The sequence below is a fragment of the Pholis gunnellus genome (genome assembly GCF_910591455.1).
Source record: "Pholis gunnellus genome assembly, chromosome: 6".
NCBI lineage: Eukaryota > Metazoa > Chordata > Actinopteri > Perciformes > Pholidae > Pholis > Pholis gunnellus.
In genome coordinates, this window is record NC_136532.1 from 6,608,956 (window position 1) to 6,625,111 (window position 16,156).

General features: G+C 43.1%; 1 protein-coding gene across 1 annotated transcript; it reads left to right on the forward strand.

Annotated features, from left to right (window-relative positions):
- Window positions 1–9,472: 9,472 nt before the first annotated feature.
- On the forward strand, window positions 9,473–15,963 carry LOC306697176 (secretory carrier-associated membrane protein 1-like). The gene is made up of 10 exons (XM_079160941.1): window positions 9,473–9,603; window positions 10,910–10,990; window positions 11,220–11,333; window positions 11,477–11,488; window positions 11,779–11,890; window positions 12,147–12,275; window positions 12,577–12,736; window positions 13,075–13,176; window positions 13,262–13,379; window positions 13,472–15,963. Exons 1-10 carry the CDS (start codon window positions 9,547–9,549, stop codon window positions 13,631–13,633), a joined length of 1,047 nt encoding a protein of 348 aa, XP_079017067.1. The 5' UTR covers window positions 9,473–9,546; the 3' UTR covers window positions 13,634–15,963.
- The last annotated feature ends 193 nt before the right edge of the window (window positions 15,964–16,156 follow it).

Consider the following 16,156-nt stretch of genomic DNA (forward strand, 5'->3'; position numbering starts at 1 on the left):
AATAGTTATTTAATAAATATTCAATAAAATATAAGTGTAAGTTAATAAACTGAATTTTATATTCAGTAGGCTATTCAATTTCATTATCCTAAACAATGCAATCTTCAGTGTTGACAGTTTAATAAATCAGACACTGATGATCTTTTTTTCAACCAAAAACGCGTTGCGCTGGTTAGGGGGTACTTGGCTGAAAAAGGTTGAGAAGCACTGCTCTAACCAACCGAACAAACTCAGAAAACAAGAAGTGAATCGGCACATTCCGTTAATATGGGTTTGATCTCTGTGTGTGAGAAATAAGATGGACCTGACCTCCAAGGCAAGCCCAGACTAACTAATGACGGCCTGAGCTAAGCTAATATTTCATCATCAGCTAGCCGGTGTTGGAATGATCTTGATGCTATTAGCAGACTAATGGCTAAATACTCCGGCACTGCTAAAGAGGAGCCAGCCACTGACACACTTAGCATCCGCTGGCGCGTTTAGGGTGGACATAAATGAGCATGTGAAATGGAGACATGAGAGGGATGGGCACACCAGTGACCCCTACGTATATACATGCACATATATACCGACACATACACCACCACACACACACACTCTCACACTCTCTCACACACACACACACACACACACACACACACACAAACACGGACATGGTGACCCCTACACGGTTGATAAGACGGGAGCTGATATGCGAGTCAGACGGAGCCACATTTGTAAAAAGCGATAGCCAATTACGGCAGCCCGGGCTGGGGGATAATAGCCTGCCTGTCAGGCTCTGTGTGCAGTATGTGCACACGTGTGTGTGTGTGTGTGTGTGTGTGTGTGTGTGTGTGTGTGTGTGTGTGTGTGTGTGTGCCTCAGCACGTAGTACCCAAGAGAGAATATCAGGTTCCTATTCTCATCTATTTGCCCTATATCTCCATTCCTTAGATATTAATTTCAGAGCAGTGCTGCAGCACAGGGCCCAGGTCGTTAGCGTGATTCATCTGGGCGTCATCCAAAATGGGCGCGCAAAAGATGGAAGGAGTAAGCCATGTCTACCAAAATGGGAGGCGCATTTCTGTAAGATTTCAGCACCATGGAATAATGGGGAGGTTTTTTTACCCATAATATTCTCTATCCATGCTTAATATTACAGATGATGCGAGACACTGGGTGAAGCAGAACATAAAAAGGTTGGATGATATAAAAGATTTGTGAAACATAAGGAACGTATTATAGAGCATCAGAATCTACTCTCACGATCACAGAAGGAATAACATATTACTGAGGATATATCATCCCCTACGCAGATACTGGCAAAATCTCCATCATAGAGACATCGACTGAAACGCAAGAGGGAAAGAGGCGACAGCAGGGACACTGGTTTGAAAGCTCAAACATCAGTATTTGTCCTGTATTTCCACAGACACATGATCTCCTCAAGGACTCGGCCCCGTCAGCCACAGTGGCCAACCACCTGAAACAGAGGAATGATAGACTATCAGAGGAAGGGAAACTGTTCAAGGGAATTGTGTGGATTTAGTGGTCTAGTGCTGACACATGGCTTTGAGCATGGTAGAAAAGCACTTTAACTCTTCAGTGCTTTTATCGCACGTACACACTCCATAAAACAGGGGGCCTGTGTCGTAGCAGCGGCTCACACGGTACAGTAACACACACACACATTACGCATGCATAACGTTCGCTCACAAGCAGCAAGGTTGTCGGAAGAAACCAACATCCCCTGATGGTAATCAATAAGCCTACACAGACATGGGAAAGATTGTCAAAAAAGCTTTTTAAAACTATTGCAACAGTTTGAAGTTCACATCAAGGGCGACATAGAACTTCAATAGTTTTACGTTTTCCACAATATCTGCAGAACGGTTCAAGCTGTCAGTTGTTACTCGTGTGACTGGATTGAATGGATTTTACCAGACCTGTTCTTTCAGTGTTTTGGGGGTTTTTTCCGCTAAGAGCAGCAACCCGATTTTGCTTTGGTGTCTGCATTTGTAGTATTTGAGCGATAAACAAATTTACAAGTACACATGCGCCCAAACAGACTCCTGTATTTATAAATGCATGCTGTCCCTGCAGCTGCCGTTTCATCATTTCCATCAAATCAAACCACGGTGAAGGTAAAAATGGAAACAATACAGAATTAAAAACACACCACAGCAAAATATTTATAGCATAATTTGACTGAATTTTAAATAGTTCTCTAAATAAAAAAAATTGATTAACTGAAAATGAATAATTTTTCAAGGGCTGGCAGGGTACAATTGGAGGAATTTCAAATCTATTCTGAAGCTGTAAATGCTTCGCTCTTGTTGTTCATATCTATTTGTATTGTGACGCTGGAGAAAAATGGCGATGCCATGGTGGATTAATAAAGTTTTGACGGCATTGTTTTTCATCAGCAAGCCTCTCCTTGTATATTTATATACATAATTCATATGTACTTAAAGAAATCCCAGATTGGGGCCTTAATGCTGAAAAACAAACAATGAAGTTAGAGCGTATCCTATGCCATATTCCCCTCTCCCCCATTCATCTCCGTAATAGAGATGCAAGCTCCGTAATGCTCGCTGGGAGCCAAGCATGAGATTGAGGATTTCTCACACACCATGCATTATTCATAGTCCAGAGCAACAGAGTGTGTAAGATGAGAATTACACAGCATGAAGAGAACAGGGGAGAGGGGACCGAGGGGAGAAGAGGGGGGAGACGGGAGGAAGGAGAGGGGAGCAGAGGTGAGAGCCCGTGTGGAAGAGAAAGAGATAAAAAGGAGAAGAGAAGAGGGCGAGATAGTGGACACTGTCAGACCTCCATTTCCTATCCCTCTCAGGTTAACCCCAGGATTGTTTTTCAGGAGTTTGTGCGAACAGTGGGGTGGAGGAAATGAATATGGAACCGGCCGCCCCAGATAGCTCCACCAGATTGGCTCACAATTTGCATTTGTTAAATGTGCGTCTTGCGAGTTGGTTTGTATTCCGAGCACAAACCGAGTAGTGAGCAGGAAATTTCAGGGTTCTGTTATGATTCGTGTCCAGCCTTCGTTCTTCATAATGAAAAACAATGGGAAGTGAGTCAGGGTTGGAATTGATTTGTTTAACAATGGAAATGAACAAAGTAGGAGGCACGGACCAAAATAGGGAGGCATGCTTTCTTAAATGAAAGCTCGCGACCAAGAAATTGCAAGATTGTGGCTGATACAATTTGACAAATGACTTCTACAGAATGATATAGAGCAGTTTTCATCAGAATAATTGGTAGATGGCTAAAAGAAATATAGATATTTCATGTCCATTACGGTGCAAAAATATGCGAGGCTGGCCAATAAACTCGGTGCACTGAAGTTACAGCTCAAAAAAGTTCTGGAAAAAAAAATCCGGATCCGATTGTACAATGAAAAAAGTCATTTATCAGGCACCATTTTACCAATATAATTATTAAATGAAAGCAGGATAGTATGAAATAGTAGCAATACAATTTTAGTTATTCATCTGATGACCCCATTTGCTTGGTCTGAAAGCCTTTCTCAGAAGAAGACTAATGTTATTAGTTTGCCGAGTTAATGGAATATTACATTATATATATATTTTTCCCTTTCAACTTAAATACTTATGCGAGCATGTGTGCTCCTACATGTACGCGTCTCCTCACACGCAGCCTTAATGACAAGAATGTGATGGTTACTGGCTTTTTAACTTCCCAGTGATGAAAAGCCAGTATTAATTTAGGCTACAGATTTCATTTGTTCCGAACAGGAAAAACAATATAAATCACTTTTAGAGTGATTAGAGAGAGGGTTGGATTAATCCAGGCCTGATTAGGGCATTATGCTGGCTTGTTATGGACACACAGGGTGACTGACGGTAATTACTGTCTGTAATAGGAGAGCACACACTCAGTCAAGGCATGAGCCTGTGTCTGTGTACGAATCCGTGTGTGTGTGTGTGTGTGTGTGTGTGTGAGTATGTACTGCATGTCTGAGCGTAGTTTGACTGAAACCAAGAGCTGATAATGTTTGCTTTTTCACCAATTACACGTTGAAATATTACGAAGCCTGTGTGCAATCGGAGCTCGAGCGGAGAGCAGCCCTGTGTGAGACACACGGAGGTATCCAGAGGGCTATGCAGAGAGGGAGAGGCGAAAGAGCCATGGCTTTGTTTATGATTATTGATATCCTAAGACAAACATATTCACTCGGATAATAAAAACAGATGGCAGAGTAGGTAAGGCAAATATTAGCCTGCGGAAAATTAGAGAGGTGCTAAATCAGCAAATCGAAACCTCAATGTGCGCGACAGACATACACACTCTTGAGTCTAATCCATACGCATAATATAGACAACATCTGAGTGGAATTCCTCCCTCGACAAAAAAAATCACTGTAGCACTTTAAATTAAAGGATATCCCGATGCTCTTATCACCTCGGCGCAAAAATAAAAGTCAAATATATACAAATCTAGAGTAATCAGTTTTATTCTTTCCAGCCTGCATTAATACCAAAGGTGTCTTGACAGCACTAGAAAGCATATAGAGCAGATTCAGCAAAGCCCCCATATGCCAATATTGTCTTTATTACGGGGAATTTCCTGCAGGTGTAAAGCTAAATATCTTTTATGGTTTGGAAGCAGACATAAGGCACCCAATGAGATGTGTCCCGTTAAAAGGCATGGAAAATAAGTATGCATATTTAGCAGAAGGCTGCACATCTCTCCTCCCAGAGCACTCCGTCTCCCTCCTCCGTGCTCCTTCTCTCCCCCTCTCCTCTCTTTCTTTATGGCGGCAATTGTTCCTTTTCATCACATCATTGGTTGAAAGAGAACTTTAACACGCCGTTGGCTCAGCAAGAGCTCCGCATGATTCGATAGGCTGAGAGGCCCCCTCGTCCCCCCACCCACCATCGGTCCCTTTGGGCTGTAAAACAACAGTCTAGAAGCTTATTTTATGAGTGCACGCCTCTGCTCTTTGCATGTTTATGTCAAACATTTGGAACAAATGGCGTCCATTGGCTGGAACAACACAGATAAATCTAGTCAATTCACAGGCAAGGAGAGCAGCGCGGGCCACTGAGAAAGTGGCCCACTTGATGGCTGACGAAGAGGAGTGCTGGCATTATTCAATTAATACCTGAAAGGGGTATATTTTATGCAGCATTTACGAAAGCATCCGCTAGTTCGCCGCGCGCATGGCACGCACAAACGCACACCCGCACAAACGCACAAACGCAGGGGGCTTGTGTTTGCATTCTGGGAAAAGACTGGACTCCCCTTCCATTTTGCCAAATCAAATATACAGTGAGAGCAAGCTAAAAGGCACTTTCAATCAGCCGCTCTGGGTCTGTCTGTCAATCTGGGAACAACAACAATCTAGCCTACTTGGAGTGGTCTAGTCAACATCCATTCCCCAATAAATTCAATCAGTGATGCTTTGTGATGCTTTGTGTGTGTGTGCGTGTGTGTGTGTGTGTGTGTGTGTGTGTGTGTGTGTGTGTGTGTGTGTGTGTGTGTGTGTGTGTGTGTGTGTGAGTGCGTGCCTGCGTGTGCGAGTCGCATGTTATGTGTGTCTACATGCAAGTGTTTATGAAAGAAGCAAGACAAGACAGAATTGTCTTGGAACATCGAAAGCATCATTTTAAAGTGACAACTGAATGTATAGAGGATGTTGAATATGCAAGGGAAAAAGAGACAGACACATCCAGGTTGGGAAATACAGAAGATGCAGAAGTGAATACACTTTTGCTTTGAGCGGAATCCTGTAGCTCATTCAAAGCGACAATGGGAATCTCTAGCTCACCAAATAATCTTAGAAAGCCAAGTAGCAGAGTTAACAGGCCCGAGCTAATGACATTGACGTGGAGGGCTGCACGCTGGAGTGATTGTCTGACTGTTTGAGACCCGAAAGCAGCACTAGCGAGCTCATCATGGACCCGCACTCTCATTATTTGGCCACAAATGGAAATGCAAATCGCTCGCTTTGCTGCGGACGCCTCAAATTTATTAAACTAAAAGGTTTAATTTCCATTTTTCTCTGCATCAGCTTTATTTATAAATGTCGTGCCCTATGAAGACCCTGTTATTTTCTCCCTCTCCTGCAGGCTCTTAACAAATCTGCTCATTAATATGGAAATGGAGAATCAATCGCTTTTCCGGCGACAGAGCGCCGTTTCCCCTCCGCGGTGTGTAATGTGCTCTGACTGGTCAACAGCGCAAACAAATTCACATGCATACACACACGCCATATATATAGTAAGCTATACATCACCACATATCTAGATAGATAAAGTTCTATAAGAAAATGTATTTCCCTATGTGGTCGTACTAAATTTCTCAGCCCATTTAGACTACAGTCAGACTATTGCCAGAATGGCACCAGATGTTGCAGCATTAATAACCCATAATATCAAGTCCTGCTTATCCAACCTTTTCAGGGCCCTAAAATAACACTCATAGACCTTAATGAGATCATTATGCACAAGGTTCTTATTCAGGGCAATATGATGATAATTGCATCTGTGGCTTTTAACACTTGGTCGTCATGTTGGCCAGCAAATTGCTCCTCTCTCCGTCTGTCTGCCTGCCTGTCTGTCTCTCTCTCTTTCTGTCTCTCTACAGTCAACAGTGGGGAGTGAACTATCGCACCTATCCACTCTGGTCTGCAACCTAATGAACATTTCTAAATGGCCATGACCAGCTGGTTAAGAGACTAATGTAGCAGCTATTAGCCAAAGCGGTTGTTTCCTCACAAAGTCATCTATGGAAAACAGCGAACGAAAAGGCAGGAGAGAGTGGGCAAGGACAGACAGGTCCCTGCTTTCACACTCTTCTTCTCTATATACACACACACACACTTATACAGTACATACGTATATACACACACACACACACGTACACAGCATGTTTATCTTTCACATTCTGCAGCAAACAAACCATGTGACGTATTCTCAACCCACAGTGCATTAGTGCTTATTAGGGCCTCAAGGTGTGTGTGTGTGTGTGTGTGTGTGTGTGTGTGTGTATGTGTCTTATTAGGAAAATTCAGTTTCACTCAAGGTCTCAGCACTGCGGTTGCAGACCACTGGCCATTGATTATTCATAGAGTCTGTGATTGGGTCCATTAATACAAGATTAGGGAAGGAACCGATGCTCATTTTGTGTGTGTGTGTGTGTGTGTGTGTGTGTGTGTGTGTGTGTGTGTGTGTGTGGGTGTGGGTGTGGGTGTGGGTGTGTGTGTGTGTGTGTGTGTGTGTGTGTGTGTTTGCGGACAGGAGTTGAATTGTAATGAATCCACAGTTTGTGTTTATCTAGAGTCTATCAGCACAAAACATTATATAGGTACAGTGCATAAGGCGCACATTAGCCGGGTATGACGGTGTTTAGTTACTTATTAACAAAAGCATATTAGCATAAGTTAAAGGTATTAAGTTAGAATACTGTAAAACCTAAGTAACACGGTGCCTTTGTTTAAAAATGAGCAATAGGATTCAAACAAGAAAAATGAATAGTTTAACCTCCATCATTTACCACATACTGTTAGATTTCCACCTAATAGCATTTGTTCTTCAATTGAAACTTAATCTGAGTAAATGGTGCTTAAATGTTTAAATCACATTTACAGGCTGTCAACTGATGTGATGTTCTTCACATGGTCACCCTTTGTTTGAATGAAAATAAATTGACGGCAAATGAGGAAGGATTCTGCAGAGAGGGTTGAGGAGACATATTGGATCGTAGCTCCCCCAAGTGGCCATTTTGGGAAACTAACGAGACCTCAAAGCCAATGTCGAAAAGCACACACACACACGCACGCACACACACACACACACACCCACACACCCACACACACACAAGCTCTCAGGGGGTCTGATACTTCTTATAAGGACAATTGAAATGAAATGATTTCAAATTGTCTGGGATTGCTGCTGAGAGAGAGGTCAGTGTCACAAATCATGAAATAAGCAGCATGCGCCTCTCCAGCTCGTTCTCACGGGCTGGAGACCAACTGAACAGCTGACACTTCCATATATCATCATCCTCATCATCGTCATCATCATTAACATAAACATCAAGTGCAGGAGATTATTGTGGTGTTTGACCTACAGGAGCTCAAATACTGTGCAGCGTGCTTACAACACATGTACAGTATACGTAAGGTTAAAAAAATAATAATAATTGAATAATTTTCTTTGTTATATTTTAGTCAACCTCACAGACCATATGAGGTTTGCCTTTTGGTTCCCATTGTGTTTTGGGGTGGTATAATTTGTAGAAATATTCCTTTCAGTGTACAGTTAAAAAAGATTCTGATCCTTTGATCTTTTTTAGAGTCTGAGGGAAAAAAAAGAGATGGGAAAAGAAAGCAGCTATACCTTTAAATTCGGGTTCACGTCTTAGGGGTATGGAAACATAAACAGTAAAAAGTATAAAACTATTTAATTCACAGCACTATATTGAGTCCAGGCATGCATGGATTCAGAAGTGTCCAGAGCTTAATTGTAATTACTCAATGTAAAAATACTCCATAAAAATGTAGGCTAATAAAATATCAAGTGCCTCTATGATAGTGTATTGTTTATTGAATTAGTGTTGGACATTGCTATTAAAGAAATGCATCATAATTTGTAAGCTCACCATATTTTTCATATCTGAACCCTCAATCTTCAAACTAATTGGAGCTGTCCAATAAATGTAGTACAAAATACTATATTCCCTCTGAAATGTAGGAGAGCACAAGTATACAGTAGCATACGAATGGAAATACCTAAATAAAGGTACAAATACTTTAAAATTGTACTCAATGCTGGAACCAACTGGGCAAAGGGAGCAACTGCAGGGACCCCCATGGTCCCCTGAAGCCCCTCAGGTTGAGTTTTACTTGTTTTGTTATGTGCATAAATGCATAATTGTTAGAAAATGTGCACCACTAAAGTACAATATCAAGTAAAGCGGTTCCTGTGTTCTTAAACAATCGTGTAGCCCTGTCCTAAAGAGTGGCCCTGTGTTGTGTATATATCTGTTTAATTATATTACTATAAAAACCTAGTAACCTGGAGTTTCTTGATTTCTCTGGGTGCTGTGTAAAACCATTCACAGATGGTGGGGAGAGGTCAACACATTTAACTTGGCCATGTCTCAAATAAAAATGATGAGTGAATGATAAAGAACTCATTTCTGTCATTTGAATATAATCATCAGTGTTCATGTCTCAAATATAAAAAAAACAAGATGTGATACACCAGAGACTAAAAGGGCAGATGCTCCTCATCCCAGTGCACTATACCGGTTCACATGTAGCTACTGTGGTATTACCTTTCAGGCGGTATGCTGTCCGCGGTGCTGAAGCAGTGACGTAGGACGGTGCCGCTCATCACGCATCCTCTCCTGCCATTTTTGTGCTACTGGCTAGCTTGCTAAGCAAGGGGTCTCCATCAGCAAGAGGCGGAGAAGACTGCTGGCAAGCAGAGAGAGGCAGTCAAGTCAAGAGACTGAACCTTCCCTGGTTACTCGGGAAGCTCTTCCATACAAAAAAAACGTTATTAGAAAGGCTGTACAATGTCCGACTTTGACAGCAACCCGTTTGCAGACCCGGACTTCAGCAACCCCTTTCAGGTAGCTTACTGAGCTAACGTTAGCTAACGTACACTTAAGAGCCCAATGAGGCCAGTCTTACTTTAGCATCCCTGCTAACTGTCTTAGCTAGTAGCTAACTTGACAGCTAACGTTAGCAAGAGCTTTTCCTTACTGTACTGCTATGTAGCCGGAGGAGCTAACTGTCGTTCACATCATCTACCATATCATAGATACATTATATGGTTGTTCACTTTGTTAATGAAGGTGTGAAGAATTAGTTAGTACGTTGTTACTGAGGATGTTTGTTTTCAACGTTGCAAATACGGTTATGCCAACTAAGAACAAAGACACATGATGTTAGCTGGCTAGCTCTGCTCACCGTCAGTAAACATTTGCTGGCACCTGCTAGCTAAATAAGTTAGCTAACCAACTGATGCTAGCATCGGATAGGTCCGCTGTGTACAGTTATCTCGCTGGGACGCCAGTTGTAAACGTGCTACTGGAGTTGTATATTGTTACAGCAGTGGTCCAAAACAAACTTAACTTTAGATACGTTCATTTAATACATTCCACGCACACACGTTGCACAAAATACTGACATTAAAATTCTTTAGAAACATTAGCTTCTTAAATTACTCTTCTTAGTGAGTGAGTGACACAGAACACCGAAGTCTCTAGGGACACGTTCAACATCCTCAGTAAAGATAATGCTAGTTTGTTTTTTATTGTTGGCTAGCTGCAGGCAACACTTTGTTTATTTTTTGCTACAGCTGTGTTCATAGGAATTCATTCTCCCTTGTAAACTATTTTACCTTCTACCATTGCCAGGGGCTGCCAACAGTCTGCTGGTTGTCGTCCTAACAAGACACCTGAGTGGCTGATTTAAAATGTTAAGTCCCTCCCCTGTACTAGCAGGTGTGTTAATTAGTGGGTGGAGTCTTGGATGGGACGAAAACCTGCAAACTGTTGGCTCCTTATGGCACATTGCGGGCCACCATAGACTAACATAGACTGTCTTGTAAGCATTTAATGAGTGGCATTTTCCAGTTCCCCTTCTCCTGATCCCATTCACAGTGCTTCAAATGGCCACAATAACAAGAAAGGCCATGCCACATATAGTACTATTAGCATTTATATTGTGCTGCATGTACATCCAGCCCTCTGTTTCCACCTTACCTGTTGTAAACACAACAATGATAACTGGTCAGAACATAGTAATAAATAGACCCAGTGAATGGTCAGCTCTGGTTTTTAATGCAACCAATAGCTAACAACTACTAATATGTTCTTGTGGTTGTAGCTTTTATCCCCTTAAAACACTTTATTGGTCGTCTCTGTCCCGTAGGATCCCTCGGTGACGCAGGTGACCCGGTCTGCCCCTCCTGGTGGTCTGGAGGAGTATAACCCCTTCACAGACGCCAGAACGGTCAGCTTAACTAAGCATCGCCATCGATGAGTGCGCGCATGCATGTGTTTGTGTGCATCTGAGTCTCTGACCTCATTTTATCCACTCTCCTCTTTCCCTCTTCCTCCACCTCTCAGTCACAAAGGATTTCAGCGACAAAATATGACTATGACCTAATTACAGTTTTGATTCAGGGTCTGTCTTTTTGATTGCACACATATTAATATGGTAGGTCTATGCTGCTTTACAGGAGGCCCCCGGGAATGCCCCCAAAGCTACTCCTGCCCCGTCACAGCAGAACACACAACCTGCCATCATGAAGCCCACAGAAGAGCCGCCGGCTTACTCGCAGCAACAGACTCAGGTACTACACACAGAACATGTTTTTTATATATATTGAATCATATGTAGTTTTATAGCACATATACAGATACTCTCTGTCTTTGTGTCCGGTTCACGTTTCCTCTTGTCCTTCACATACTCATCTGATTTCTGATGGCCCAACAGCAGCGTAATGAGGTACTGTCTTCCATCCCCTTCGTGTCACTGTCTTGAATAGTGATAATTCCTTCACTTTCCCCACTTGGAGCTTTCTTCTTGCAGTGCAAAATTAGAGCTAGTTTAGTGCTAACTGAAGAAGACAAGTGTGTTAACAACAGTAGCTGATTGCTTTTCCTGTTGGAACACCTCTCCTTTCCCTTCTCAAACTAGCTAAAACAAATACATTCATTACTCCCCTGATTGGATATCATAACTCCTGTCGGATGTAGGATGGTGAATTTTTAAGAGCATTTCCATGTCTGTGTTAGGACCAAGCGCGCGCTCAGGCTGAGTTGTTGAGAAGGCAGGAGGAGCTGGAGAAGAAAGCGGCAGAGCTCGATCGGCGGGAGAGAGAGTTACAGTCCCACGGGGCCGCGGGAGGTCAGTCAGTCAGTCACCCGCTTCCTTCACTAACTCACCTAAGATAGTGAATATCCATGCCGTTTTCAAAGACCAATAAAGCTAAAAGATAATTGTATTGATATGTTTTTTTTATTGGCTGTGTTCTGTAAATCAGTCTTTTGTTCTGATTCTTGCGCACACTTTGATATAGGTATGCTTCAAAGGTATATCAGCTAAGTGGTAAAAACTCTTGACACTATACATCGTCTAAACGCTGTTCCCATTGTCCACGCAGGGCGTAAGAACAACTGGCCTCCCCTGCCAGAGAAGTTCCCCGCTGGCCCGTGTTTCTACCACGATATAGCGGTGGATATTCCTGTAGAGTTCCAAAAGACCGTCAAGATCATGTACAACCTTTGGATGTGTAAGTGGATCGTCTCACAAACCTCCTGTGCCCGTGAATATTATGTCATTTACTTTCATTCTCACACATTCCCGTCACACATGGGTTCATAAGACGAGCCCACACATCGCACCGCAGGAGAAGCCACCTGAATCATCAAATAATGTGCAGAGTCAGTTTGTCATCAGACACACTTGTCGGCTCGTTTACCACATTAGAGAACAAAGAGATTTTTATTTGCTTTGCCGATCACACATTATAGTTTCCTGTGTTCTTGTACTGAAATGACACGTAAAGTTCTTTATTTTGTTGTTTCTAACAGTTCACGCAGGCACGCTCTTTGTGAACATGTTCGGCTGCCTGGCCTGGTTCTGCGTGGATGCATCTCGCGGTGTAGATTTCGGCCTGGCACTGCTGTGGTTCCTGCTGTTTACACCCTGTTCTTTCGTCTGCTGGTACAGACCACTTTACGGGGCTTTCAGGTAAGCAGATGCATGAAAGAAATCCCACCGCGTACCTGAACGCAGAAACGCGTCTCTGTGGACAAGCATTGTGTTCTGATAGGGCAAAAGTAAAAAAGATGTGGCCAGTTGACTTTGAAAATGCTGACATTTCTTGAGGTTGTAGAAGCTCAAACTTATCCTCCTCTCCTTTTCTAACCCTACACTTACTAATCCCACCTCCCCCCCCCGAAAAAAATGCCATATGGGAAGAGAGTGCTAAGTAAAGACATGGATAAAGGCAGACTTTCACAGGGGAATTCACCTGCTATTGCCCTCACATTGCCCTCTCACTACCTTGTTCTCTGTCTCCACAACAGGAGTGACAGTTCATTCCGCTTCTTTGTCTTCTTCTTCATCTATATCTGTCAGTTTGGGGTTCACGTTCTACAATCTATTGGCATCACTGGCTGGGGAACGTGGTGAGTGTTTTTGAGCTTTTACTGCATCTGTGCCTCGACGAGTCCTCACTGACAACTCCCGTCGCCATTGTTTTGTTTTTGCCAGCGGTTGGATCGCAGCCTTAACCGGCCTGAACACCAGCATCCCGGTGGGCATCATCATGTTACTGATTTCGGCTCTCTTCACCGCACTGTCGGTGGGCTCGCTCATTATGTTTAAAAAGGTACTGTAGGACTCTGTGCCCGAGGCCTCGCGGTAGATTTAACTCACTTGTCTTGACTCCAGCTCATTTTTCTTTTCTCCTGCTCTCTCCAGGTGCACGCACTGTATCGCACCACCGGTGCTAGCTTCGAGAAGGCTCAGCAGGAGTTCGCAACCGGGGTCATGTCCAACAAGACCGTTCAGACTGCGGCTGCCAACGCTGCAGCTAATGCTGCGACCAATGCTGCCCGCGGGGCGTTCAAACCTCAGCCATAAACTGACACAACCACACACATGCACACAAATATACACACACACACACACACAAAACACTTAAAAGTTGGGGATGCACAACTCTGGCCCCCGCAGGCTCTCAGATCAAATTGATTCTATTTATGAACGCTGTCCCGCCAAGTTCGCGCCGCACACTTTGCTCAGGAATGTGCAAAGAGTCAGAGGCCAGAAATAACGGCGACGTTGGTCAGATACAGTAACCAGAGTTGTCCACCTTCACTTAAAATCAAGTTTGCCCTCCGACATTCTTCCTGTCTGCTTCTCAGTCAGATGTCTGCTCACATCCCCCGAAACATCCACCGAGTGACGCGAGGCGTTCCCTGTAGTGTGCGGGATTTCATCTCACTCGCTCTCAGGCAGAGGAAGCAGTTCTAGCACACCTGCCTGGTTCATACGGTATAGAGTTATGAAAAGTGATGATCCGATCATTGTGTTTTTGCACATAGGTATGTTTTCTTGGTCACATGCCCAAAGTACAGTGTAGGTTTGCCCTCCGTGCGAATGTGTTCTTCACTTAAAGAGAATCGAGGCTCTGACTTAAAGGATTTTTTATCCGGAGCTTGGTCATTTAAATCTGAAGCGTAAATTGTTCCTTGTCCTACATCTGTGCTTCTATTCTGAGACAGACACCATTCCAGTAGTTCCTGTAAGTAGAAATATGTCGGTTCGTTCTTATTTTAGGACCCGCCTGCAGCCCCCCCAGCAGTGCTCCAGTGGCACCTGTCGGTTGAGCAACTGTTCCCACTTTGTGTGCTACTCTGATTGACAACGCGGGCTGAGCCAGCATCTCTGTGGTTTGCTACGATTTGACAGCATGACGAAGACACGCATGTTTAGCACACTCGAGTTAGTAGCTGGTTTTGGGGGGGGGGGGGCCCAAAAGAGGTTAAGAAATATTCTCATTTTCCTTTATGTATGTATGACATTAACAGACTACTGTGTGGCATCATCTCAGTTGTTTTTGTAGCCCGTCACTGTTGGTTTGAATCTTAACGCTGCTGTGAATCTGAGAGCCGCTGGGTCGTAGCCTCCTGCTGTCCCGCTTCCTGTTGAAAAGGGATACCATTCATTCATTCATTCATTCATAGGGAGAGAAGTGGCCTGCCTTTTCTCACAGAAGATGACCTGGACAGTGGTAAAGCTCTGCTTTTTCTAGAGATTAACCTGCATACATGAAATAGAAAGAATGTGTAAATGACAGACTAACCAGTCCGTTTTCACAGACAGACAAAGTCAGCCCATTTGTTTTTGCTCTCGTCAGTATTGGATCACTGGCACCAGACGTGTCACAGCCAAAATGAGCATTGAGATGACAGAGGATTGAACGCGATGCACATTCGTTAATTATATACCGTAATAACAGTGTTACTCAGAACCAAGTTGTACAGACTACTGTCACTGGAGTGAAATATGGAACGTGGGTTACATTTGTGTCGTGCTCCAGCGCCCCTCGTAGTGGCGGCGAGCGTCTGGAGATGTGCGTGATAGACGACTGACGATTGGCGCTGCTGTTATTACAAATGTATGGACTGAACTCTGCAGAGGTTTAAATGCTCCTGCGAGTGTGAAGATCAGTAATCGGTCATGAAGTAAGCCTACATCGTTGGCAGTATTGTTTTCGTTTGGAAATATTTGGGTTTTAAAATCCATTGCACATTTCTTGTTTGACGTCGACCTTTTGGCAAACATGTTTTTATTTATGGTGTAATTTAACGTCGTTTGCATTTCAAATTAGTTTGCTTTGATTTTACATTATGTGTTATGTTTTGTGTGGTTTTATGATGACATGATCATAGCATCAGCTAGATTGATAAGTGATCCATGACTTTGCAACTTGACCCTGCAAGAGGTGCGCGTGTATGAATGAGGATGTGTGGTTTGAAATTCCCCCAAAAAACTCCCTCAAGTGTTATTCTGTCCTGAAAAGCTGTGAGAAATCTACCAAATGTCCATATCGATTTGTTTTGTTTTAAATCTTAGTTTGTGATGTGCTCCCTTGCCATGTTTTACTTTAAGATTAGTTTACTTTGCTACAAACACCCACACGATTCCCATGTATCCACATTTTTTGAACAGCTGTTCAATGAAGCCATGCCACCGTGGGTAATTACTTGATGTATTTGGCCGAGCTGGTCCGCAGTACGGAGCGATGGATTGGAAGTTTGCCAACACAAAACGGTGTTTTTTGACCTGTGACCGCGTCGTTTCACTGAATCAGAGGAGAAACTCCTTCAAAAAGGGACACTTGTATATTTTGTAAAGTTGAAAATTTGATCCCCATTATCAGTCACATGTAAAAAGGAAAACGTAACGCACTCTTGTCTGGCCTTCGTTGCATGTGAAATAGTTTGAGTTTTGTATATTTATGGTATTAACATGAAATAAAATTTGAAAGAAATATTGGTTTCAGAAACTTAATTGTCATCAGTCTAAATTACTGTCAAAAAACTACTTTAACAAAAGTTTTTACAGAGAAATTGTTCAGTGGCTCCCAGGCTGGAGAAC

Excerpts from the sequence above, each read along its gene's own strand:
- LOC306697176 (XM_079160941.1), top strand. The coding sequence starts at position 9,547 with ATGTCCGACTTTGACAGCAACCCGTTTGCAGACCCGGACTTCAGCAAC. Across the intron at positions 12,737-13,074 it reads CCACTTTACGGGGCTTTCAG|GAGTGACAGTTCATTCCGCT; the intron begins GTAAGCAGATGC and ends TCTCCACAACAG. Across the intron at positions 13,177-13,261 it reads ATCACTGGCTGGGGAACGTG|CGGTTGGATCGCAGCCTTAA; the intron begins GTGAGTGTTTTT and ends TGTTTTTGCCAG.